The sequence below is a fragment of the Babylonia areolata genome, chromosome 10, assembly GCF_041734735.1.
Source record: "Babylonia areolata isolate BAREFJ2019XMU chromosome 10, ASM4173473v1, whole genome shotgun sequence".
In the NCBI taxonomy this organism is placed as follows: domain Eukaryota; kingdom Metazoa; phylum Mollusca; class Gastropoda; order Neogastropoda; family Buccinidae; genus Babylonia; species Babylonia areolata.
This window is the reverse complement of record NC_134885.1, coordinates 32,120,789-32,148,135: the sequence shown is the minus strand read 5'-3', so window position 1 is coordinate 32,148,135 and position 27,347 is coordinate 32,120,789. Positions and strand designations below refer to the sequence as shown.

The 27,347-nt window shown below is 46.1% G+C and overlaps 2 protein-coding genes across 3 annotated transcripts in view; one reads left to right on the top strand and one right to left on the bottom strand.

The window, feature by feature from the left end:
• Positions 1 to 1,157: 1,157 nt before the first annotated feature.
• On the bottom strand, positions 1,158 to 15,988 carry LOC143286334 (uncharacterized). The gene is made up of 6 exons (XM_076593877.1): positions 13,608 to 15,988; positions 12,305 to 13,559; positions 11,774 to 11,970; positions 8,663 to 9,016; positions 2,424 to 2,472; positions 1,158 to 1,259 (listed from the first exon to the last, which is right to left on the bottom strand). The coding sequence occupies exons 1-6, from the start codon at positions 15,986 to 15,988 to the stop codon at positions 1,158 to 1,160; spliced, it is 4,338 nt and encodes a 1,445-aa protein (XP_076449992.1).
• Positions 15,989 to 26,026: 10,038 nt separating this feature from the next.
• LOC143286545 (uncharacterized protein C56G2.4-like) overlaps positions 26,027 to 27,347 on the top strand; it is a 17,336-nt gene continuing 16,015 nt past the window's right edge. Inside the window, exons 1-2 of one of the 2 annotated variants that reach the window (XM_076594152.1) lie at positions 26,027 to 26,105; positions 26,350 to 26,450. The gene's annotated coding sequence lies outside the window, so the exon portion shown is untranslated. The remainder of the gene's footprint in view (positions 26,106 to 26,349; positions 26,451 to 27,347) is intronic. The other variant, XM_076594154.1, reaches the window with a different exon arrangement.

Sequence of the window (27,347 nt, the reverse complement as noted above, 5' to 3'; positions counted from 1 at the left end):
CTGTTATGTATATACATATAATCATAATGTTATTACCTATCGTAAAGGTTGTGAGAGAACTTCGGATCTTCTTCTTCTTCTGAATGGAAATCATCATCTGTGTTGTTCATTGATAATTGCTGACAGAATTCGGTGGATTTGGTTTTTGACTTACTTGTTTTTTGGTTGTTGTTGTTTTTAAGTATGAATTGCAGATCGTAGATTGAAAGTACAGTCGATTTTTGTGAAAAACTGTGGTGGAACAGTGCGTTTCTTTTCCTTCCGACACCAAGGTATCCAGTCCAGTAAAGCCCTCCTTCTTCGTCACCTGGATTTTAATTGAACCAACCAACCAGTCCCACTGCTCCTATGACATGTTGTGTCACTGACCATTCGCCGTGCAATATTCATCGTGTGGATCTCTCCCATTGGTGACGTTGACATGTGTTTGTGTGTGTGTGTGTGTGTGTTTGTTTGGAATTATTCGCGCTGTCACGTACCTTTGACACAATAATATGCTTGCTATATATATATATATATATATATATATATATATATATATATATACATACATACATTCCCTTTCTCTCCCCCTTTACCCCCACCCTTCTCTGTCTCTCTCTCTCTCTCTCTCTCTCTCTCTCTCTCTCTCTCTCTCTCTAATGCAAATTAGAACAGGTGAACAGGGGGGTTTGAGAAAGGGGGGCGGGGGGTGGATGGGAGGGGGGTTAGCGAGTTAGGGGTGGTGGAGGTTCTAGGGATGGGGGACTATTGTATATGACGCTTACCATCAGAACGGCAAGACACCTAGGGAGGGGGCGGGGTGGGGCTGGGGGGCGTGGGCTGGGGAACAGTTCTCGTGTTGGGCGTCAAGCCTGGTTTGCAATAGCTATCTTGGCAGCGCTTAGTTTGTTCAGCGTTAACCCCTCTACTTCTGAACCCTGGTGGTGTAATGAAACCAGTGTTCGTGAATTTGAAGTGCAAGAACTGTTTCTTCTGTACTATGTAAGTGGTGTAATAAATTTGATTTTTTTTCTGAAGAAAAGTTAATGCCAACTCCAAGAGTAGGAAGTCTAGATAAATAAACTCTCTGGCATCCTGACCTGTAACTCCAGTCTTACCTCAGCTAGGCAACAGGCCTTCACTGATGATTACACTCGTCATCAGCAGTCAAGGGGTTAAGAATTTTCCCCAGAGTCTCCGCTTGTTCCCTGTACTTTAGGTCCATAACGTTCCTGACGCAAAGCAGCATTAGCACTGCTGAGACTGCTCAAACAGCCCTAGTGTTTCGACCTCACAACTTTCTGAACGTGAGCATGGCGCTGAACAAGGTGGGTTGTTCAAGCACTAAGTGAGCAGTCGTAATTTTTCTTTTTTTAAGCAAAGACTCCTGACACAGATTTGCCAGGGACTGTCTTGTTTCAGTGCGAAAAGAAAAATGGCAGGCGGGGGTAAGGGGTGGTTGGAGGAGGGAGGGGGGGAGTCTGCAAAAAACTGACTTTGATTGAAAATCATTACCTCCATCTAATGCCTGGTCACGTAAGCAGCTTCTTGTTTTAAGGACAAAACACGACCAGGCTGTTCGTTCTCATTCAGTGATGGCTGGGCAGCATCCATGCTGGGTGCTTTCCGAAAAAGGAAATACTGTGATTATGATGGAAACCCCAGAGTGAAACCCCCCATCACCAAGTGACTAAAAAAAAACAATACATTTTGCCCCAATCACTATGTGTCCCAAGCGAGGCGTAAAATTTTGTGATGTGGATAATAGGACGCCAACATAAAACATGTGTACAAAACATATTCCATTATATATTTTTCCCTTGCGTAGAAGGTTGTATTTTCTCTTGAACTTCACCCTCCCACTTAGTACAGAGTTCAACATTTTCACAGCTGTACAGAATCATCCACTGACGACGTTCATATAGCTTAGTCACAGTTCTGTAGAGCAGACAAGTAGAGCCTCATCCTTTTGTTTTGCTCGCGTAAAATAAATGAATACACAAGGCAACAAGAGGCACACCATTTTGAGAAACACGAGTTGCCCTCACTGTAATACTCTTGCTGTCAACAGTCTTGACAACACTGGCATGTACCGTGATGAACACACATCTTAATCGTACGCGCCGAGGCCAAATGATTTTTTTTTTTCTAATGGCGACTCAGGATCATTGGAATGTGAACGTTGCACTTAATTGGTCTCTCCCTCAGTTTTAACTCATTCTACCGCACAACAATATGCCTGCTACAACTCCCCTGGACCAACACTACACGAGACCACTGTAGAAAAAAACAGGGCGGTTAAAAGTGATGGAGTATTGTTTAGTCGGTGGAACAAAGCTTCGTTTTCATGCTTCCGGAATCCGTAAACGGTTCAGTTTAGAATGCCAGCTGTACCAGGCCAGAATAAGCGAAATTAGAATAGTGTGTTGGAATGAGAATACTCGCAGCTGGTCCACGGGGGAAGTGATCATGGTACGAGATATTTCGTACCTGGAGAATGAGTTAAACACGGAAAATGCACAGTTGTTTACTCTGGATCTTTTTTTTTTTTTTTTTTTTTGCTGCCACATCATCTGCACCGTTTCAGTGGCATTACTCCCACGCCGCTCATTTAGATTCCCCCATACACGGCCACACCTGGGTTCATCCATCGCAGTTCCAGCGTCGGCAGTCCACAGGGAACCATCGATGTTAGGTCTCCAGGAGGCCACACACCAGAGGAGACCCTGCTGCTGAGTCACTTCGGTGGTGTTCAGTGGTGCCTGTTCTGTTTTAACGTACTTAGGACACCACCTACTAAGCCCCCTACTAACGACAATAATGGCTTAGTCGCGGAGCCAGACTGAGTGAGCGTCCCTCTACTCTGGATCATTTGCTCTCGTTCTTCTCCTTCTTCTCCTTCTCCTTCTCCTCCTTCTCCTTCTTCTCCTTTTTTTAAAGCAAATTTCATATGGGACGCGGAGACTTTGTTGTGGAAATGTAATATGAATCAACGTCAGTGGTGTTTACCCAGTCAGAGCTTTGTTCTAGCGTCACGAACGTTCTGGTCAAACCCAACAGAACGTGTACAGTACGGACTGTTCGCTTTAAAGTTTGATTTCGTTTCACGATTAGCATCCAGCAACCGGTGGTGAATATTAGCGTCGAACAATCAATGAAAAAACTTGAAGGAAAACAATATTTAGTTAACAGTAGCATATAACAGCAAGTGACAAATACAACTTACCATTCAACAATCAGTGATTAACGTAATTTTTTTTTTAAACACTATAAAAAAAAAAAAGAAGCAAAAAACCAAACAAAGACAAAAGTCAGTAAGCATTAGCATTCAACAGTCAGGGCGAACCTATCGAAAAACAACGTTTGGTGTGCGCTAACACTCCCGAACCAGAGGCAAACCTTACAGAAACCATAATATTTGTCGAAACGTCAGCATCCAATAATTACACAATAAACCACTTAGAAAACAGTATTCGCTACCTGTCAGCATACAACAATCAGTAACTTACAAAACAGAATACAATATCTACCTAATAAAATATTTCAATTTTCAGTAAACGTCATCGTATCCAACAGTCAGAGACAAACATAAACAAATCACTGTCAAACTTCAACAAAAGAAAAATTCCGTGAACAGAAAAAAAACACCACTTCCGACAGAAGATAACATTCACTTAATGTCAGCATCCATTACCCAGAGAGAATATGGTCCATGAACAGTATCCCAAAACTGTACTGGACAGAAAAAAGCAATGGTCCATAAACAGTATCCACAGACCATAAACTAATCTGATAGAAAACAAAATGTTCCATAAACAATATCCAATAGTCCTTGAAAAATATGGCATAAAAAACAATATTCCATAAACAGTATCCACTAACCATAAACTAATCTGATAGAAAACACAATGTTCCATAAACAGTATCCAAGAGCCCTTGATTAATAAGGCATAAAAAACAACAATATTCCATACAGTATCCAATAACCAAAGACGAATCAAACATAAAACAATATTTCACAAACATGATATCCACTGATCTCGCAGAAATAACAGAAAACTCCAATCGATAAACTGTATCCAATAATCAGACAAATCTGGCAAACAAAACTCCATAAACAGTCACAAATAATTAGAGATGAATGAAAAAAAATGTATATAAAAAAAACAATTCTCCAAAAATGTATCCACTAACCACAGACTAATAATCTAACACACTAAAAAAAAATTTTTTAAAAACAATATTCCATAAATATTATCCAAAAAATCATAGACAAATCTCAAGGAAAATAAAAATCTGTAAACATCACTATCCAAAAATCAGAGACTAAACTAACAGAAAAATAACAATCACAGACTAATCAAACTGGTAACAATGCTCTAGAAACGGTATCAAATAGTCCGATATGAATATATATATATATATATATATAACACCCAACTATTTCATAAACATCAGTATCACTAATCTAACAGGGAAACAATTCCGTAAACAGTATCCAGTAATCAAAAGATGAACCAATCAGAAAATTTTAGTCCATAAACAGCAGTGTCAACAATCGATAACAAACCAAAGCAGGGAAAATATTCAGAAAATGTCGCAGCCAACAATCACTGACAAACCTAACAAAACAACAGCACTCGCTAACAGTTGGCATCGAACAGCCAGTGACAAACGTTATGGACAACGACAGACTCTAGTGGTCCAGTGCTTGGTAAAAGTTACCACCCTACGATTACTAACGATCTCTCTCTCTCTCTCTCTCTCTCTCTCTCTCTCAATATAGATAGATAGATATACATTCCATAAACACGAACTAATGAAACTGGCAGAAAACAAATTCCGTAAACATTGATATCCATCAATGAGTGATGAATCAAAATGAAAAGCAAAGTCGGTACACCTAAGCATCTAACTTTCTAAGAGGAAACATTTGTAGACATTAGCATCCAACAGCCAGTGGCGAACTTTTTTTTTAAAAATATTTAATGTTCTGGAAAATATAAGAACCCACAATCATTGGCTAACTTTCAGACAATCGAATTCTGGAAACATTATCAACCAACAATCATTTCTGACTTTGCTGTCAAAATTATTCCTGAAACATTAGCAACCTACAGTCGGTGGCGAACCTGTCGGAAAACAATATTCCAAAAACACTAGCAGTGAACAGTTTAGTTTCAGTTTCAGTAGCTCAAGGAGGCGTCACTGCGTTCGAACAAAACCATATACGCTACACCACATCTGCCAAGCAGATGCCTGCCCAGCAGCGTAACCCAACGCGCTTAGTCAGGCCTTGAGAAGAAAAAAAAGGGGGGGGGGGGAAACAAGTGAACATGATTGGTTAACTTGACGGGGAATCCCGAATTTCGAGGGTTAAAAAAAATTTTAAAGCATCGGAGAATCAATGACAAATCTAAAAAGAAAATTTCGGGAAAAACAGTTCTGTATTAGTAAAGACAGTGTCTGAGTGATAACAAAAGAAGATGGGAAAAGACAGCAAGAGAGAGGGGAAAAAATGAAAAATACAAGCCATTTTTGGCCAGAACGACGGGAAAAAAAATTGAAATACAGAAGGTTCGATAACTACGTCAAAACATCAAAGATTCAAATAAATATTTACACTTGCATGGTGATGTGATTCAATATCTTTTTTTTCTGTTCAAATTTCAAAGGCTAAAAAGACGTATTCAAAAATAAAAATTGAACAATGGCCGTTTTCTAAGTAAACCTTTAACAACATTATTTTAATGTAATATACTTGAAAAGTCCCTGAGAGTCATTTAACCAACCAAAATCGTTTCAAACCGTTTGGTATGATAACGACATGATAGTTTCTTTTTTCTTCTTCTTCTTCTTCTTTCTTTCTTTCTGTTTCTTTAATTCTCTTTTGCGAAACATAAGCTTGTTAGCCTAGTGGTGCATACCCCCCCCCCCCCCCCCCCCCTCACCTACCCACCCTCCTGATCCTGACCCCACACCCAGCCCCCAACACTTTTTTTGGGGGGGATTGGGGGGGGGGTTGTTTTTGTTTTTTCTATTTTAATTTTTTTTTGTCTCAGCTTCGTTGTTGTTGTTGTTGTTGCTTCATAAATACTGAACATTACTTCGATTACTCGCACAATTGAATGACCATGCTTCCTATTATACGGGGTTTGTGAATTACTGAATTAGCAATATCCTTTTGTGTGGGGAACGATATCGGTGGGTTTGTGTGTGTGTGTGTGTGTGTGTGTGTGTGTGTTTATGGGTGTGTTTTTTTCGGGGGGGGGGGGGGAGGGTTGTTTGTCATTGTTGCTGTTGTTGTTATTGAGGGGGGGGGGGGGGAGTTCGTTTTTCTTTGTTTCACTCAGATTTTTATTTCGGCAACTTGTGTGTCCGGTTATATTAATATTATGGAGGATGAGATTATTTTCTTTCACTTTGTCAGATGTTCTGTCAAGCCTTCATGTGAACTTACAATGTCGGTTTCTTAACACAGTCACATTTCTTTGTAATATCAATTCTTGTATGTGGGCAAGGGTATTCGTGTGTGCGTGTGTCTGTCTGTCTGTCTGTGCGTGTGTTTGAAATTTAAAGGTAAATGCGCCTGTGGAAGCGTCGCAAGCAAAAGAGAAATCATGCATGCAAGTGTGTTTGTTTGTGCGAGCATGGACACCTGTGACCGTGGGTGTGTGTGTGTATGCGCGCGCGTGTATGTGTGTTCACGGTTTGAACATTTCTTTGGACTTTATGATAAACATGGTTTTTTGCAGCACTTTTCACCCCCTCTCTCTTCTCCTCCCCCCCCCCCCCCCCCCCACCCCCCCCCCCCCACCCCCGCCCCCCCCCTTCCCCCCGCCCTCCTTCTGATTCTCTCTGCATATCTCTCCCTCCCCCCCTCTCTCTCTCTCTCTCTCTCTTATTCATTTATCTTATTTCGTTTTATCTTACTTTCATTTTATTTCATTTTCTTTCTTTCTTTTCTTTTTCTCTTGAGGTATGTATAAACTGAAATGATAGCCTGGTGTGTTGTTCATTTGCGCGCGACCGTGCTCGCGTGCGCGTGCGTGTGCGCACATGTATATATATATATATGTGTGTGTGTGTGTGTGTGTGGAGAGAGTGAGAGAGAGAGATTTCTTGGTGTTTACTGCTTTTATTTCTGTCAGTCTGGAGTTTCCTCCAGTTTCTTTTTGTCCGTTTTCAATTCTATATATCGGTGACAATAATGACTAATAGAAATTATGTGCTTACGTGTAACTTTTCATGTTCACTTCGATTTTTTTTTTTTTTTTTTTTTTTTTTCTCAATCTTCATTCGATCTTTTGAATTCCATGATCGATTAAAGGTATTTTTATATTGTTAGTGCTTTGATGGTTTTTTGTCTATCTCTGTCCTTCCTTCTTCCATCCCATTTTCTGTCTGTCTGTCTCTTTCTCTCTCTCCCTCTTTCTCTCTTTCCTTCTCCCTCTTTCTCCCTCCCTCCCTCTCTCTCTCCCTCTTTCTCCCTCCCTCCGTCTCTCTCTCTCTCCTTCTCCCTCTCTCTCTCTCTCTCCGTATGTATGTGCTTGCACTTGTGTATATGTGTGTATGCCAGCGCTCGTGCGTGTATGTATGTATTCATGTATGAATGACAGCACGCGCGCACGTGCATGTGTGAGAGAGAGAGTGTGTGTATGTGTGTGTCTGTATGTGTGCGTGTTTGTGTTTTGTTGTTGTTGTTGTTGAGTGTGTGTGTGTGTGTGTGTGTGTGTGTGTGTGTGTGTGCGTGTGTGTGCACGCTCCTGTGAGTGTGTATAGTTCTCTGCGTTTTTGTGCATCGTGTCTGCACAAACCCCCTACACCCCCCCACCCTCATACCCCCCCTCCCACCACCACCACCACCACCACCACCACCCCAGTGAAGTGCACGTTTTGCCTCGCTGAACTCCACTAAGAAAAAAAAAAACGAGGAAAACAAACAAAACTATGACCGACTGATAAATTTCATTTACATGTGACAACAAACACCGCAAAAAGTGTACCCACAGTTATTGGACAGTATATGTTACTCGCGAACAGTAAGAGAGAAAAAACTCAAACAAAGAGTTTCAGTTTCAATTTCTCAAGGAGGCGTCACTGGGTTCGGACAAATCCATGTACGCTACACCACATCTGCTAGGCAGATGACTAACAGCAACATAACCCAACGCGCTTGTCAGGCCTTGAGTGCATGCTTATATATTTGTGTACCTATCAGAGTGGATTTCTTCTTACATAATTTTGCCAGAGGACAACACTCTCGTTGCCATGGGTTCTTTCTCAGTGCGCCAAGTGCGTGCTTCACACGGGACCTCGGTTTGTCGTTTCATCCGAAAGACTAGACGCTCAGTCTGATTTTCCAGTCAAATTTGGGAGAAAGGGCGATAGCGAGATTCGAACCCATAACCTCACGGACTCTCAGTATTGGCAGCTGAGCGTGTTAACCATTCTGCCACCTTCCTCCCCAAACAAAGAAACAAACAAAAGAGAAACGAAACAAAACAAACCAGCCGTGTAACCTCACATGACAACACAGTCATCGCAGTCGCAGTCGCAGTTGCAACAACTCCAGTCACACCCTCGACAGCGCGGGGTACGCACGCGGCATCCACCTTCATCACCACCACCACCATCACAACATCCACCTTCACAACACCCACCTTCACAACACCCACACCTGCACCTCAAGACCCTGCCCACCAGACTGCAGCACGCATCGCAGCAGGCGTTCCAAACCGAGTCCAGGACCTCGTCGACGATTTCATCCGTCAGGTCCTCCTCGTCGCCGCTGCTGCGGTTCCCGCCCCCGGAGTTTCTTCTGCCTTCGGGCAGGACCCAGATGACGTGCTGGGCACGAGCGAAGACGTCAGCACAAGAGGCCTCCTCCTCCCTTAACGCCGGGGAGTGGTAGAGGTGAGAGGTGGTAACAGTAAAGGGGAGGAACACCACCAGCACTTTCCGGCTCGTTTCGTTGCCGCCGCCGCCATCGCGCAAACCTCTTTTCCCCACAACCAGCACCTCGCCTCCGCCGCTGCCGCTGATCTTCGGGCTCGTCAGGGTGTTGGGGTCCTCCTCCTCCTCCTCTTCTTTCTCTTCCTCATCCTCCTCCTCTTCCTCGTCCAGGATGCGGAGAGGGATTCTCGCCCTTAGCAGGCTCTGCGCCAGCTTGCTGCTGTCCCTGATCTGGCTGTGCCGCGAGAGGATCAAGACGTCACGGAACTGTAAGCCAGCTTCAGTTTGGCTTCCTTGTGAAGTGAATGAATGAAAAAAAAAAAGCTTTACTTCATTGCATGGTCCACTTTAAAGCAAAAACAAAAAAAAAGCTTTACTTCATTGCCTGCTCCACTTTAAAGCAAAAACAAAAAAGCTTTACTTCATTGCATGCTCCACGTTAAAGCAAAAAAAAAAAAAGCTTTACTCCATTGCTCCGCTTCAATGCAAAAACAAAGCAAGAAAAATAAAGTATCATTAAAATGACGGTGGTTGACAATCACTGGAACTACACCCCGATACCTCTCTGACATCTTTCAAATCCATTTACCCTCCCGTTCTCTTCGCTCTGACAGAACCTTCCGTGTCCCAAAACACAAAAAGAGAACAGCACGGTGGTCGAGCCTTTTCATCATCTGCTGTTCCAATAATTATGGAACTCTTTGCCTCAACATATCCGTCACAGCCCCTCACTGCCTTCCTTTAAATCTAACCTCCAGACTTTCCTCTTCCAGCAGCATTTCCTCTAGACCCTCTCTCGTATATGAAAGTAGTCAGCTGATTGTGTAGGTATATTTGCAACGCTGTATTGTGTGTGCGTCGAATGTATGGATGGATGGATGTTTGTATGTATGTATCGTTCGTTCTTCAGTTTGACGTCTGTTCACTGTAAGTGATACTAGACGAGGGTAGGAAAAAATCGAGGGGGGTGTGGGGGGAGAAATTACTGTGCACGCATGCGAGTAAGTGAAAGTATGTGTGCATGCGTGCGCGTGTGCGCGCGCGTGCGTTCGTGTGTGTGTGTGTGTGTGTGTGTGTGTGTGTGTGTGTGTGTGTGGGGAGGGGGGGGGCACGGGGGGGGCGGAGGTAGAGGAGGGCAGGGGGGGATTGAGGAAGGGGTGTGTGACGAACACGTTGCTGGTTATCATCATCGTTTTTATCAGCAGTATGACCATCATCATCAGCATCATCATCATCATCAATATCAACATTGTTGTCGTCGTCGTCATCATCATCGTCGTCGTCATCAACATCATCATGATCATCATGATCATGATCATCTTTCTTCTTCTTCTTCTTCTTCTTCTTCTTCTTCTGTATCATCATCACCATCACCATCTTCTCCTTCAGTACTCTGACGAGTCAAAGAAAAAGAAAAAAGAAAAGTCATCAAATTAATGAATAAATAAATTCTAAAAATAGATAACCATGTAAACAAAAAGGAATTACAATGACAATCATGATTCAAAAAAAGGCAAATAAATGTCACACACACACACACACACACACACACACACACACACACACACACACACACACACACACCAAATAAGCCATAAATATGCTGTCTGACAGATGTGAAAGCGCAAACAAATATGTACCTAACAGGCACATCATCATCATCATTATCATCAAAGCGATCATCATCACCGTCATCAACTTCATCACAACTGTTGTCACGCTCTATAAGAGAGCGGACTAGAAACCCCCACCCAGCCCAGCACTAACACCCAGACAACACAAACACAGACTACAACAATCCGGGGTTCACATACATTTGTTTAATCACACACCTAGCTTGCCCACAAACAATCACCACAACCCCAGCTGCAACAACACTTAAATAACAGAATGGGTAAATATAACACACACACACACACACACACACACACACACACACACACACACACACACACACACACACACACACACACACACACACACACACACAAAACCACAACAACAAAAAACCCAGAGCTTTAAATTAAGATATGAAACAAGCACAACGTTGATGTAATGATGATGAAGTAGTGACGACGACGACGAACAGTAAGTGACGACGACGAAGAACAGCGACGACGAACACGAAGAACGGCGACGACGAACACGAAGAACAGTGACGACAAAGACGAACAGTAAGTTACGACGACGTAGAACAGTGACGACGAACACGAAGAACAGCTACGACGAACACGAAGAACAGTGACGACGAACACGAAGAACAGTGACGACGAAGACGAACAGTAAGTTACGACGACGTAGAACAGTGACGACAGACGCGAAGAACAGCGACGACGAACACGAACAGTGACGCCGAAGACGAAGAGCAGTGACGACGAAGACGAAGAGCAGAACACCCAGACAGCTGAGCGCCAGGCCAGGGAACGCTGGCGACGGCTGTCTGGGTGTTCTGCTCTTCGTCTTCGTCGTCACAGCCCCCCTCACAAGTTCAAACGAAGATTGAAACTCAATTATAACCATGTCACACAGAATGACAAACACAATAACACACATTCCCACTGCCGTATCATCCACAATGTCCTCTCAAACAGAGACATATGCCAAGGCACTGCCCTCCTGAAACTAGATGTAAGGAAAGGCAAAACAATTAAATGAAAAAACAACAACATCATCAAAACTATGAAGTCTGGAATAGCAGGATGAATTGCAAATTATAGAATTGCCAACCTTACCAACTAATAAGTAATATTAAAAGATACACATGGCCAGTATACAGCTGCCTCATTCAGGTGTTAACACTCAAACTGGGCCGTATTCAGATCATATTTCATCCAACTCTGGCAGACGACTGAGGAAGTCAGCACCAACGTTTTCTTTGCCAGGAATGGCTTGCACCCTGAACGAGAAAGGCTGCAACTGTAGAGCCCAGCGCGTCAGTCTGCCGCTGACCGTTTTGGCCCTGTCTAGATATTGCAGCGGTGCATGGTCCACCTGGACGACAAACTCCTTCCCGTAGAGGTAGGGTTCAAACCTCTGAATACCCCACACAAGAGCCAGGCATTCCTTTTCAATTGTGGGGTAATTGCGTTCGGCTGGGCTCAATTTCTTACTGGCACACGCCACTGGTTGAGCACCCATACCTTGATCTTGGAGCAGAAGAGCTCCCAACCCCACGTTCGAAGCGTCAGTCCGCAGTATGAAAGGCTTGGACAGATCGGGGAGACAGCAAACTGGCCTACTGCAGAGGATTTGTTTGAGCTGCAGAAAAGCTCTCTCGCAGTACTCATCCCAGATAACTTTGTTTGGCTCCTTGCTCTTGGTTTTCTCAGTCAAGGGAAGAGCGATTTCCGCAAACTGAGGAACGAACCTCCTGTAGAACCCCACGAGGCCCAGAAACCCTCGGAGCTGTCGTTTCGTACAGGGACGAGGTGATTCTCGGATCTTCTCCATTTTTTTCTGCATCTGGCCAAATTTTCCCAGCACCCACATGGTGACCCAGATAGTCTAACTCCCTGTGGCCGAGAAAACATTTCGAGGGCCGTGCTGTCAGCTTGCAATCACTCAACCGGGAAAACACGCTGCGTAAGAGCCTTAGATGCCGTGTTTCATCGGCGGAGGAGATAAGAACATCGTCCATGAAGTTGTCCACGTCCGGGCTGTTGAGAGGCAGTACTAACTTCCGCATCATGCGGGAAAATACTGCGCCAGCAGTTTTGAGGCCAAACGGCATTACACACCACTGGAAGTGTCCCTGAGGAGTAGTGAAAGCTGTTTTTGGGCGATCAGCTTCCGCCATGGGGATCTGCCAGTACCCCTTTGAAAGGTCTAGCTTCGAGAACACCTTTTTCGCTGATAACCGGGAAAACAGTGCCTCTACATCTGGCATTGGTTCAGCATCAAACACGGTTATCTTATTGATGTGACGGAAATCGACGCAAAACCGTACCTTTCCGTCTTTCTTCTTTACGAGGACGATAGGAGAGGAGTATGGGGACGAGGATGGCTCTATCACGCCCATCTTCAACATTTGTTGGACCTCCTCTTGAATCGTCTCACGTTGGGAGTAGGACAGTGGATACTGCTTAGCCCTAATAGGGGCGTCGGAGGTGAGATTGAGCGTGCATGTCTCGAGGTTCGTACAGGCAGGCAAGTCAGTGAGAACGTCCCTAAACCCTCGCGTCATTTCACGAATGGCCTCTTTCAATGAGGAGTTATCAGCGGCCAGCACAACATCCTCCGGACCTTCAGTTGCCTCCAGGGGCATGAGTGGAATGTCGCGTTCCACTGTCCTCGTTCCTTCCCAGACCTCTGGGTCTTCAATCACAGCCAGAGCCACAGTCCCTCGAGGAGTGCGCTCAATGTATTCTTTCAGCAGATTGGCGTGGTACAGCTTTTCTTTCTCGCCAATCCGAACGCAATAATCTGTGATGCCCACACGACGCAGAACAGTGTATGGACCCTGCCATTCAAGTTCCAGTTTGTTCTGTTTGGTGGGGCGAAGGAGAAGTACTTTGCTCCCCTCAGCGAACTGTCTTTGCTTTGCTTTGGCATCAAAATAACCCTTGTACCGCCTTGAGGCCCTTTCGAGGTTTTGCTGAGCAATGGTACAGGACTCTGCGATTCTGTTTCACAGTTCCACCACGTATTCAGCAGCGGTCTGAATATCTGGCCTCTCAGGGTGAAGCCAGTGTTCTCTGAGGATCTGCATGGGACCCCGTACTGTTCTCCCATAGAGCAGCTCGAAAGGCGAGTAGCCAGTGCTCTCCTGGGGAACTTCTCTGTAGGCAAATAACAGAGCGGGAATCCAGCGGTCCCAGGCTTGAGGTTTCTCGTGCGATAGTCTCCGCAGCATTGCCTTCAAAGTAGCGTTAAAACGCTCCACCAACCCGTTGCACTGAGCGTGGTAGGGGGTTGTGGTCAAGCCCCGCACAGACAGGAGGCGATAGACTTCCTGCATGACACTGCCTGTGAACTGAGAACCACGATCAGTCAAAACCTCGGCAGGAACACCTGTACGTGTCCACATGGTGAACAACGCCTCAGCCACAGTTTCAGCCGAAACGTGTTTGAGAGCGACAGCTTCTGGGTACCTGGTCGCATAGTCGACCATTGTTAAAATGTACCTGTTGCCAGACTCAGATGAAGGGGATATAGGTCCTACAATGTCGACAGCTACACGACTGAAGGGCTCTGAAATGAGGGGCATCTTGACGAGTGGCACTTTCGGGACTCGACCCTTAGCTACTGTCTTCTGGCATCTGTCACAAGAACGGACGAAACGCCGAATGTCAGCACACATGCCAGGCCAGTAGAAATGTGGGAAAACTCTTCCCTGCGTGCGCTTAACCCCAAGATGACCAGACATGGGGGCTTCATGGGCAAGAAGCAACACTGTGGAACGCAGTTCCTTAGGAACACATATTTGGGTTGCTTCCCCCCGATGGTCCTTGAAACGCCGCATCAGTATTCCCTGCTTCCTGAAGTACATGACCTCTCCAGATCGTGTCTTTTTGACGGCTTTAGACACAGCCAGCTCCCGAGCTTGACACAGGTCAGGATCGCTATCCTGCTGATGCTCTAGGTCCTGTCTAGACACATGGATCTGGATGTCCTTGACAGGCAAGGGAGGTAACTCTTTAGCCCTGGCAGCTGCTTGGGCCCGCGTCTCCAGGGCACCCACAAGACTGGCGTCCGAGTAAACTGGCACGGGCACTGAAGTGCCATTCTCGCGCCAGGCAGTATTGCCAATAAGGACCTCTTCCACAGGAGCCTCCATTACAGCCACGTCTAGCCTGCCTTCCACGAAAGGAGACTGGAAATCTACTCTGGCGATGGGTAGGACAGAGGTGCATCTTGATTCGGCCAGCACCACACGGACAGTCGCTCCAGTGAAAGAATCTGGACTGACCAGATGGCGTGCAACGACAACCATGTGAGCTCCGGTGTCTCGCAAAGCCGGGACTGAAACCCCGTTGACGAAAGCCTCACATCGTGGCGAGTACTGCTTTGCAGCACAGTTAACGCAATGAGATGGAGGTGGGGAATGGGAACCCTGCTGCCTAAAGCTCGGCTGTGCCACAAGGGAAACCTTCTTCCGCTGGCGGCACTCTTTGGCCACATGTCCAAGTTTCCCGCAGAGGAAACAGGTAACTCCTCTGGTTCTCTCGACACCCCTTGAGCTGTCGCTAAGAGCGGAACTACTTTGTCCAAGAGATGCGGCCTTTTGCTCCGCATGAGGTTTGGCACCAAGACCATGATCCCTGGATTTCCTGGAGGCTCGTGCCTCACTCTCAGCCATCCGTCCCGCTCTCCTGGCACCGACAACCTTCGAGGTAATGCGTGCTACCTCCTCCACCCTATCTGGTTCTTCACGCTTAACCTCACTGACGAGGTCAGGGTTAAGGGTAGCTAGGAACTGTTCTTGGAGGAACAAGTCCCTTAGGTCCTCAGCACTGTCGTAATCGCGACCAGCAGCTGTGCACCAGCGAGACAGACAGACCTTAAGCCTTTCCAGAAATTGGATAAAGGTCTCTTCTGCAAGCTTCCGCATCGATCGGAAACGCTTGCAGTACGCATGGGCATCTAGCCGAAACTCGCGGAGTAAAGCAGCTTTCAATGACTCGTAGTCATGAAGTCTCTCCGGAGGCACTCGCAGACAAGCGTCCCTAGCTTGACCTTGTAACAAGGTTACCAAGCGAGCTGCCCATGAACTTGGCTTCCACTTATTGAGAAGCGCTACCCTCTCAAAATGGGTCAGGAAATCGTCGAAGTCACCCTTCCCATCGTAAGGAGCAATGGAAAACGGTTGGCTTATTTCAGCCTCGACCTCTTCTTGCTTTAATTCCATCTTCCTTTCAAACCGCTGCCTATCCTCCTCATCCCTCTTCTCCCTATACCGTCTTTCCTCTTCCCTATATTCATCCTCCCTGTGATCCCTCCAGCGCCTGTAACGGCGCTCTTCCTCCCTATTTGCGCGCTCTTCCTCCTTAGCAGCAGCATTGACCACAAACCGTGCAAGGGCCTCACCAGTCAAACCCATGTCAGCACCCATGGCTTTGAATTTTGTGTAAGGATCCTGGTGAGATAGAGGAACAGTGTCCCCTTTCCTTCCATCATCAGATAGACTACCTGGGTCATCCTCTTTCAGTTGACCCCGTATCCATCCAGACAAACCTGACTTATCTATCTGAGAAGGAGTAGAGGTACTCGACTTATCCATCTGGGACTTTGACCCAGGAGTGACGGCCGCAGCCGTTTGTCGCCGAGTGGGCATTTCCCCCCGGGGGAAGTAAGTTACGACGACGTAGAACAGTGACGACAGACGCGAAGAACAGCGACGACGAACACGAACAGTAACGCCGAAGACGAAGAGCAGTGACGACGAAGACGAAGAGCAGAACACCCAGACAGCTGAGCGCCAGGCCAGGGAACGCTGGCGACGGAAGCCAGCGGCAGGCGGCAGCAGCCAACGGAGGCCTGGACCAAGGAAGTCAAAGGCAGGCAGAGGGGTTCCCGGGGAGACATTGGAGGGTCAGTGGAAGGGTAGGTAAGTCAGTGGATGAGCACGAAAGTGGGAACACTGAAACCACTGTATATAATCTATTATCCACTGGTAGGATTCACTTTTGGACAACCCCAATTAAACAACCTAAATGTACCCAGCCCAGAATTCGTAAAGAAAACAAATCTTACAAAATTTCAGTTTAACCCCTCCCTGATCAACACATGGGCTACAGAATAGATCAATTTTACTCAGCTGCGCTATTTCGGAAGTTTAAAAGGCTGACAACAACCACACCCAAGAGCAAGGATAACGGAAAAGGATAAGGGGGGTAGTTTGGAATATTCTTGCTTATGTATCATATATAATACAGTGACACACATACGCACACATTAATAGAACGAATAACTGAAGGGGTTCACAAGGAAGACTTAAATCTAGATTTTACGGTTGAACCCTTTAATACACGTAACAAATATTTTATCAAATTCTTATAAAATTTATGTCTAAAAATGCATACGCATCCTACAAATGCACATAAAAGAGCAAAGTATTATATTTACTCAAATATTCGCTCCCTCCTATCTCTCTCTCTCTCTCTCTCTCTCTCTCTCTCTCTCTCTCATTCACGGACATGAACACAAGACAGACAGACAGAACACAGGTTAGGACTGTCTTTACAGTCTCCTCTTACCTTCCAGAGAGGTACCACTACCCTAAAGCTGGAAGTTCACACAGAGCACACAGAGACCACGACCACTCGGAGGAAACTGATCCCCACTACAAGCGTCGAAAAGGGCAAACAGCCCTGAAGAGAGCCAAAGACTGGCACGGCTGCCTCCTCTGACAGTCGCGGGCGAAAAGCCCAGAATCTTGTCATTTGTTGACAAGGAAGAGGCTGATCTCAGTTCAGTGACAGCCTGAACTGAGACAGAGACAGACTGAAAATCTCGTGCAATAAGCACAACCCACACTGCTCTCTAGCTAGATGGGGTGGGTGAACGAGGGGGTTGAGCACTTATTTGTCATGAGATGTGACAACTGTCTATCATCACCAACACCATCAGGACCGTCATCACAAATTACAATGATCATTACTGTTACCATCATCATCATCATCATCATCATGACCATCGTATTGAGCATGCATCCCCAACGCCATCGCAACGTCATCATCACCATCACTACTACCACCACCACTACCACTACCACCACCACCACCAAAGTAACCATCGTCATAAATATGCATCATCTTTATCGTAACTACTTATCATCATCAACATCATCAATCATCATCATCATCACGACCACCAGCATCATAACCGATTCACAACTTATAATGATCATTCCTATCATCATCATCATCATCATCATCATCATCATCATCATCATAACCATCGTCATGAACATGCTATCCCCATCGCCATCACCTTATCATCATCATCATCACCACCACTACAACCACCACCACCACCAAAGTAATCATCATAATATATAACATGCACCACCTTCATCATATTCATCATAACTACTTATCATCACCATCACCACTACCACCATCATAACCGTCATCACAACTTATAATGATCATTCCTATCATCATCAGCACCACCAGCACCAGCATCGTCATGAACATGCTATCCCCATTGCCATCGCAACCGTTATCATCATCATCATCATCATCATCACCACTACCACCACCACCTATATTGTGATGATCAACGGTGAAAGAAAAACCAGTGAGTGTACTATAAAAGGCTTGATTTGAAAACACACACACACACACACACACACACACACACACACACACACACACACACACAGAGAGAGAGAGAGAGAGAGAGAGAGAGAGAGAGAGAGAGAACACATAACTTAAAATGATAATATTAGTACTACTACTTCTACTACTCCCACTCCTCATACTACTACTACTACTAACACTACTACTACCACTACTAATGATGATGATGATCCTTCTCCTCCTCCTCATCATCATCATGAAGATGATGATATTAACAACAATAACCGTAATAATAATGATAATAATAATAATGATAATGATGATGATGATGATGATAATAATGAAAATAACGATGATGATGATGATGATGATAAATAAATAAATAATGATAATGATAAGAAGAAGAAAAACTCCAGGGACCAGAATGAAGGAGACGACACGTGTGGACTGCGACACCGGTGTTGCGTAGCAACAGCCACACACAAAGTCATGTCGACATCACGCTCTAGAGGCAGACAGATAGAGAGCCTGAGGAGTGTCAAGTGTCCAAAGTGTGTAACTAAGATAACGTGCAGTATCAGTTTCTCCCTATACTGAAATACGGAAGTGAACAGCAGTGAGTATAACTCTTTCCGGACCTACACAAAACGTAATCGGTTTCGGACGAAGGAATGGAATCGCATTCTCCGAAAGTAAAATTCCATCATGCGCTGTACACGTGATTTTGTGATTAGCCAAGCAGAGTGCGCAATTCTAGGTCACTCCACAATCGAATAGTATGATTGGTTAATATGGGATGTGTGGCCTATCTCGCACACACGCTGACAAAGTCACTGAACGGTCATCTGCTCGCGTGCCAGTCTGTTAGCAAAGCGGCCTCTTCTCGGAATGTTGTGAAGCGAACAAGGCAGTGACGGCAATGTTTTAGGGTTGCCGAAGTACTTGAAATGCTACAAACTGAAGGGTCGGACATTGAAGAGGTGGATGATGACGAAGAAGAAAGCGAATTTAATGCAGAAAGCGAGCATGGGTATGGTGATTCGGGGTGAAAAATTGGCAGTATTTTCTACATATGGCAAAACTCTAACAATAAGATGAGAAATTTGATTTTTTTTTAACATGTCATAGCTCAACACGTAATAAACCAATTCTGAAAGTTTCATTTTCTTACACAGTATTTTGTATTTTTGGTAATTTTTTTCCTAACCCTTACAAATGGGCCGTCTGTGGGGAAAAGCAAGGGAGAAAACTTGTCGTCCCGAGTGAGATAAGACTTTCGTGTTCTTTATGTATTCATACTGAATGACTGTGAAACTAGCGCGATCATTACATGTGTATGATTGTGATTGTTGTACGAGAGGTTCTCTGGCCAGTATGTATGAGCATATATCACAGATTGACATAAGCTTACAGTTGGGCCAACGGCAAAATCAGAGCTGTACGATCAATTGTTTCTCCAATGCAATGGGAAGTCACTCACAGCATAGCCTTTTGTGAAGGACTATGACTCAAACTAAGAGGCAAAAAAGCACTGGATCAGTTCTGCAGCCTGGAGGCAAGCTGGCCTTTGGGAACCATTCCCACACCCTCTTGGCCGAGAGAGTGGGGATGTAACTTGAGCAAAGCACTCTCCACAATAAGCAAATTCTCGTCCAGATAGTCAGGACAGCAGTTGCCTCCTCTGCTGTTCTGATGGTCATTGTAGAAAACGACTGACTATCATCCACACGACAGGTTCACATCAGCTTTGCATTTCAGCATTTGGTTATGTACTTTATGTATTCAAACGGAGTGGCTGTGATTCTCGTGCATTGTTTGCCAAGTATATGCATCACCACACACGAATTTCTCTTACTGAGATGATTTGTGTGTGTGTGTGTGTGTGTGTGTGTGTGTGTGTGTGAATCATGTTCTGTAAGAAACCACACACGCGACTTACCTGAGCCGAGAGAGAGGACATGGTCACACTATCAACGCGTCAAAAATCACTGTGTTGCTCGCAGATTCGTACCGTTGTTGTATCGCCGACAAACTTGTTGTCAACTCGCGTCCACTCTCTTGCGGGTCCCTTTTTTGCTGCTGATAAGAGGAGAGAAAGAGAGAGCTGCACCCTGATCGTTTTGTTCGGTATAGTGGTGAGATCGGTTCAACAACGATCTACCAGGTCCGTAGCTATCAAACTGTCCAGTGTGATATCGGGTTGTCAAGGTTGTATGTGACAAAAATAGTGCGGGCTCACTCTGTCACAGGTTTGTTGTTGTTGTTGTTGTTGTTGTTGTTTCAACTGTTCTAGTATCCATCCGAGTTGGAAGGGAAGGGGGGAATTCCCATCGGCTGTAACACACACACACACACACACACACACACACACACACACACACACACACACACATACATCCGGGTTGGAAGGGAAGGGGGCAATTCCCATCGGCTGAAAATAGTTGGGTTTTTTCCTCGTCCAGAATGTGCTGTCAGTACAATGCAGGAAAATCCATAACCATTCCCAACACACACACACACACACCTATTGTTAATGCGCTCGCGCGCGCATGTGTAAGTGTGTGTACCTCTGTGTGTGTGTGTGTGTGTGTGTGTGTGTGTGTGTGTGTGTGTGTGTGTGTGTACAGTCCGGCAGTGCTGTGTTTCCCAGTGGTGTGAACAGCTCTCTCTCTCTCTCTCTCTCTCTCTCTCTCTCTCTCTCTCTCTCTTTCTCTCTCTCTCTCTCTCCCTCCCTCTCTCTCCCTCCCTCTCTCTCCCTCCCTCTCTCTCCCTCTCTCTGTGTCCCGATTGTCTTCTTTCTGTCTGTCGGTTTGCTTGTCTTTCTGAGTGTGTATGTGTGTGTGTGTGTGTGTGTGTGTGTGTGTGTGTGTGTGTGTGTGTGTGTGTGTGTGTGTGTGTGTGTGTTGAGTGTTTTTTTGTTGTTGTTGTTATTGTTGTTGTTTTTGTTTGTTTGTTTGGGGGTTTTTTGTTTGGATGTTTGTTTGTTTGTGTATTTTGTTTTGTTTTGGGGTGGGTTTTTTTGTTGTTGTTTTTTCTCAAGGCCTGACTAAGCGCGTTGGGTTACGCTGCTTGTCAGGCATGTGCTTGGCAGATGTGGCGTAGCGTATATGGATTTGACCGAACGCAGTGACGCCTCCTTGAGCTACTGATACTGATACTGTGTTGTTCTCTCTCTCTCTCTCTCTCTCTCTCTCTCTCTCTCTCTCTCTCTCTCTCTCTCTATCTATCTATCTATCTATCTATCTCTCTCTATATTACAGTGTTGTTGGTTTTTTTTAAACTAGTTTACATCCTTTTCCGTCTTCAAAACGAAATAGTACAAGGGAAGAAATGTGGATATTATTGCCCAAAGAGGAGTGAGTGGTAAGGATGATTACAGAGGTTGATTATAATCGCCACAAATTATAACATTGAAATACACACATTCACCTACCTACTAGCTCATCTGCTTTTGTGTCGTTTTCTCAGCACCGTCGTCTTCATCATCATCATCATCCCTTCCTTCCTTGGCTTAAACTGGGTGGATGGTGCTCTCATACAAATAAGCAAACACAAAGCTGCTTTTGTAACTGAACTTGTAATCTCGTGTTGAGTCCGACATCAGCTGGGCGGAAGTGCCCTTTTACCCAAATCTCGCATAATAATCTACATCTCTCTTCTCATCAAACAAGAAAACATTGTTAACATCAGTGTCATTTTCGTTTGAATATTTGCTGTCAGTATCCTGAAAAGAAACGAAAATATAACACTTGCTGTCAGTCTCTTAATTTTCTTCCTAAAAAGAAACGAAAATATAACACTTGCTGTCAGTCTCTAAATTTTCTCCCTGAAAAGAAACGAAAATATAACACTTGCTGTCAGTCTCTTACTTTTCTTCATTGTCTGTGTCGGAGAACGTCAATCTGGGTTCTGACGAATTTGCTTAGTCCAGCGGTATCGTCTGCTGAGCTTCTTCTCCGCCTTCTCCTTCTTCTTCTTCTCCTTCTTCTTCTTCTCCTTCTTCTCCTTCTTCTCCTCCTTCTTCTTCCACTTGACCACCAACATCACCATGTTGATGAAAACTGGAAAACAGTAACGCTAGGAACCCATATGAAAGGTTTTCTGTGTTGTGTTAAAGGCTTAAAATCTACACATCACAGAAATATCCATCAAAATCACTTTGGTCGCACGCGCGTGTTACACACACACACACGCACACACACACACACACACACACACACACACACACACACATGGTCACACACACACACACACACACACACACACATGGTCACACACACACACACACACACACACACATGGCCACACACACATACACGCACATGCACATGCACGCGCACGCACGCACGAACGCATGCACACACGCATCCTTTTTTAGGATGTGAGTTGAATGCTGCAGTCGCCTCTCAAATTAGTGAAAGTCGCTTGAATTGCGTTGACACGTTCAGTATGTGCAATGAATATCGAAGGTTTAATTTTTTTTTTTTTTTAGAGGGTTGGTTGGTGAGTTAGGGAAGAGTATTATCTTTTGAATAAATTGCCCAGCTGCATGAAATGGACAGAAAATTGAGTTCCCATTTTGTTAGCAGTGTGTTGTGTGTGTGTGTGTGTGTGTGTGTGTGTGTCTGTGTCTGTGTGTGTCTGTGTGTGTTGTGTCTGTGCACGTATGTGTCTGTGTCTGCCTGTATGTGTATGTGTATGTGTCTGCCACAGGACAGTGTGTGTGTGTGTGTGTGTGAGAGAGAGAGAGAGAGAGAGTGTGTGTGTGTGTGCATTTGTGCGCGTTGTGTATGTGTGTGCGTCTGTCTGTGTCTGTCTGTCTCCCTGTGTCCATGTCTGTGTCTGTGTCTCTTTGTGGCTGTGTGTATCATTGTGAAGTTTTATGTTGCGTATGTTCTTGCTTGCGCGCGAGCGCATGTGTATGTATGAATGTATGTATGCTTGTATGTATGTATGTATGTGTGTGTGTGTTGTTGTTGCTGCTGCTGCTGCTGCTGTTGCTGCTGCTATTGCTGTTTCTTTTGTTCTGTTGTGGTTAAGGACCAGGAGCCAGTTGCATTGCTCGGACGGAAGAGCGCAGTATGGTCGTAACCCGCTACTAACTGTGTGCAGTATGGAACTGACCAATGAGCGTTATTCGGTCAACGTAGGCATTTAGTCACGTGTAACTGTCAAAAAGTGAGAACCAAGCAATACAACTGGCACTAGGAATGGACGGGAGCGGGTGAGGGAGGGGGTTGGGGGGGGGGTTGTTTTATTTCTTCCCTAAACCGCGTGTGACTTTCTGACTCACTCACTCTACTGTATCATTAGCCAGCAACTAAGAAATACCAGCAACTCTTCTCTTCCCCCACCTCAGTAATTCAACACCCCCTTGTCAACCAACCTACCTTTCCTCCACCCTCGCTCCACCCACCCTCTCCCTCCCCACCCGTCTCCTCCTCCACCTCCCACCCAATCTACCCGGTCCCAAACTTTCTCCCCAAGGCACCCTCTCAACCCACCTCAACACACTCCACCCGGACCCAAACTTTCCCACCCACCTCAATACACTCCATCCGGACCAAACTTTTCTACCCACCTCAAGACACTCCACCCAGTCCCAATTTTTTCCACCCACCTCAACACACTCCACCCGTTTCCAAACTTTTCCACCCACCCAACACACTCCACCCGGTCCCAAACTTTTCTACCCACCTCAACACACTCCACCCGTTACCAAACTTTTCCACCCACCTCAACACACTCCATCCACACCAAATTTTTCCACCCACCTCAACACGCTCCACCCAGACCCAAACTTTCCACCCAGACCCAAACTTTCCACCCACCTCAACACACTCCACCCAGTCCCAAACATTTCCACCCACCTCAACACACTCCACCCAGACCCAAACTTTCCCACTCACCTCAACACACTCCACCCGTACCCAAACTTTTCCACCCACCTCAGCACACTCCACCCAGACCCAAACTTTTCCACCCACCTCAACACGCTCCACCCAGACCCAAACTTTCCACTCACCTCAACATACTCCACCCCGTCCAAAATTTTTCCACCCACCTCAACACACTCCACCCGTTTCCAAACTTTTCCACCCACCCAACATACTCCACCCGGTCCCAAACTTTTCCACCCACCCCAACACACTCCACCACTTTCCAAACTTTTCCACCCATTTCAACACACTCCACCCGGACCCAAACCTTCCCACCCACCCTCTCCACCCACCTAAACCCACCCACCCCATCCACCCACCTCAATACACTCCACCCAGTCCCAAACTTGTCGACCCACCTCAACACACTCCACCCGAACCAAACTTTTCCCACCCACCCTCTGCACCCACCTCAACACACTCCACCCAGTCCCAAACTTTTCCACCCACCCAACACACTCCACCCGGTCCCAAACTTTTCCACCCACCTCAACACACTCCACCACTTTCCAAACTTTTCCACCCACCTCAACACACCCCAGCCGGACCCAAACTTTTCCACCCACCTCAACACACTCCACCCAGACCCAAACTTTCCCACCCACCTCAACACGCTCCACCCAGACCCAAACTTTCCACCCACCTCAACACGCTCCACCCAGACCCAAACTTTCCACCCACCTCAACACATTCCACCCAGACCCAAACTTTCCCACTCACCTCAACATACTCCACCCGTACCCAAACTTTTCCACCCACCTCAGCACACTCCACCCAGACCCAAACTTTTCCACCCACCTTAACACACTCTACCCACTCCCAAACTTTTCCACCCACCTCAACACACTCCACCCCGTCCAAAATTTTTCCACCCACCTCAACACACTCCACCCGTTTCAAAACTTTTCCACCCACCCAAAACACACCACCCGGTCCCAAACTTTTGTACCCACCTCAACACACTCCACCCGTTTCCAAACTTTTCCACCCACCCAACATACTCCACCCGGTCCCAAACTTTTCCACCCACCCCAACACACTCCACCTGGACCCAAACTTTTCCACCCATTTCAACACACTCCACCCGACCCAAACCTTCCCACCCACCCTCTCCACCCACCTAAACCCACCCACCCTCTCCACCCACCTCAATACACTCCACCCAGTCCCAAACTTGTCGACCCACCTCAACACACTCCACCCGAACCAAACTTTTTCCACCCACCCTCTCCACCCACCTCAGTACACTTCACCCAGTCCCAAACTTTTCGGCCCACCTCAACACACTCCACCCGAACCAAACTTTTTCCACCCACCCTCTGCACCCACCTCAACACACTCCACCCGAACAAAACTTTTCAACCCACCTCAACACACTCCACCCGGGTTCCAAAGTTTCACCCCAAGCCAACCCGAAAAATCCACATTTCGTCTTGTCAAGGTTTTCTCTCAAAGAGAGTGGTTATCCACGTGTCAAGAAACACGTGATACTGTTCAACCCGACATGAACTTTCTGCCCGGTCACCCGTCACTACCTCCCATTTCTCCCATCCCCACTCCACCCCACTCCTACCCCTCTCACACACACACACACACACACACACACACACACACACACATGATCCCCACCCCCCGTCGCCACTAACTACTACCCTATTTACTACCCCCCTCCATAAAACCCCACCCCACCAGTACCACCACCTCTCTCTCCCCTCCTGCCCCCTCCTCCACCCACCCACCCCCAATCCTGTCTTCTGAGCCCAGTCCAACGCGAGAGCGAACTGAACTGAAGCTATTTATATTCAAGGTGAGGGACCAGTGTCACACACACACACGCACACACACACACACACACACACACACACACCAATACACCGACACAGAGAGAGAGAGACAGAGAGACAGAGAGAGAGAGACAGAGACAGAGAACAGAACGGAGAAGCACTTTCTTACTCTGTTGAGAAACGTCAGTTGCGGGTGGTGCGTGGTATGTGGTGTGTGGTTAGTTAGTGAGTTATTTGGGTGTTTCTCTTTTCTCTCTCTCGTTTCTTTGTTTGCTTTGATTGTTTGTGGGCGCTGTTGCTGTTGTTCTAGTTGTTTGTCCCATTGGTACTTTTGTTGGGAGGGTTGTTTTGTTGTTGTTGTTTTCTAAATCTCTCTCTCTCTCTCTCTCTCTCTCTCTCTCTCTCTCTCTCTCTCTCTGTACAAGCTTTGCAGTGTTATTTGTGCAGTTCAGTCAAGATGTCACGGTCGCCTCCAAGACTGTTCTGTGGTGATGCATTAGTTCTTCTCCTTGCTGTTATTATCGGCGTTTTGCTGACCGGCGATGGAGGTGAGTGTTTGGTTGTTTGTTGTTTTTAGTGTGTGCTTCGGTTTCTTGGTGTGTGTGTGTGGGGGGGGGGGGGTGCAGAGGTGTGAGGGGGAGTTCGGTGTGTGTGTGTGGGGGGGGGGGGCGTGTGTGTGTATGTATGTGTGTGTGTGTGTGGTGTGTGTGTGTCGGTATGTGTGTTTATCTATCTGTCTATCTCTGTGTGCGCGCGCGTGTGAGAGTAAGTGAGTGTATGTGTGTGCGTGTGTGTGTCTGTGTCTGTGTGTCTGTGTGTGTGTGTCAGTGTGCATGCCAGTGTATTGGTGTGCGCTCGTGTGTGTGTGTGTGTGTGTGTGTGTGTGTGTGTGTGTGTGTGAATCGAATAGGTGTGTGTGTGTGCGTACGTGTGTTTGTGAACTGGCGATTTGAGGTCTGTAAGGTCTCTGTTTAACTGTTTGTCTGTCAGCCTTTGTGTATCTGTCCGTCTGTTCTTTTGTTTCTTTCTGTGTCTCAATCTGTACCTCTGTCTGTCGCTTCTTCCATCTCTCTCTCTCTCTCTCTCTCTCTCTCTCTCTCTCTGTGTGTGTCACTCCTCCGTCTTTTTTTTTCTTCAAAGAAGGAACTTTTTTTTCTTTTTTTTTTTTTGCTTTCGCACATTTCGTTCGTTTATTATAATGGTTTGTGATAAATTGACAGTATGTTGATGCATTCACACATGTTATAAGGACCTCATTGGCCAGTGACATTAAAGTGTCCAGAGTGTCAAAGCGTCAAACGTCCTCTCCCCCCCCCCCACCCCCCCCCCCCGAGCCCCCCACACACCTCCTCTCTCTCTCTCTCTCTCTGTGGCTTTCTCAAGTCCAGTTTTACTCTCAGTACGATACCCTCCTCGCAGTGCCCCCCCCCCCCACCCCCAAGTCT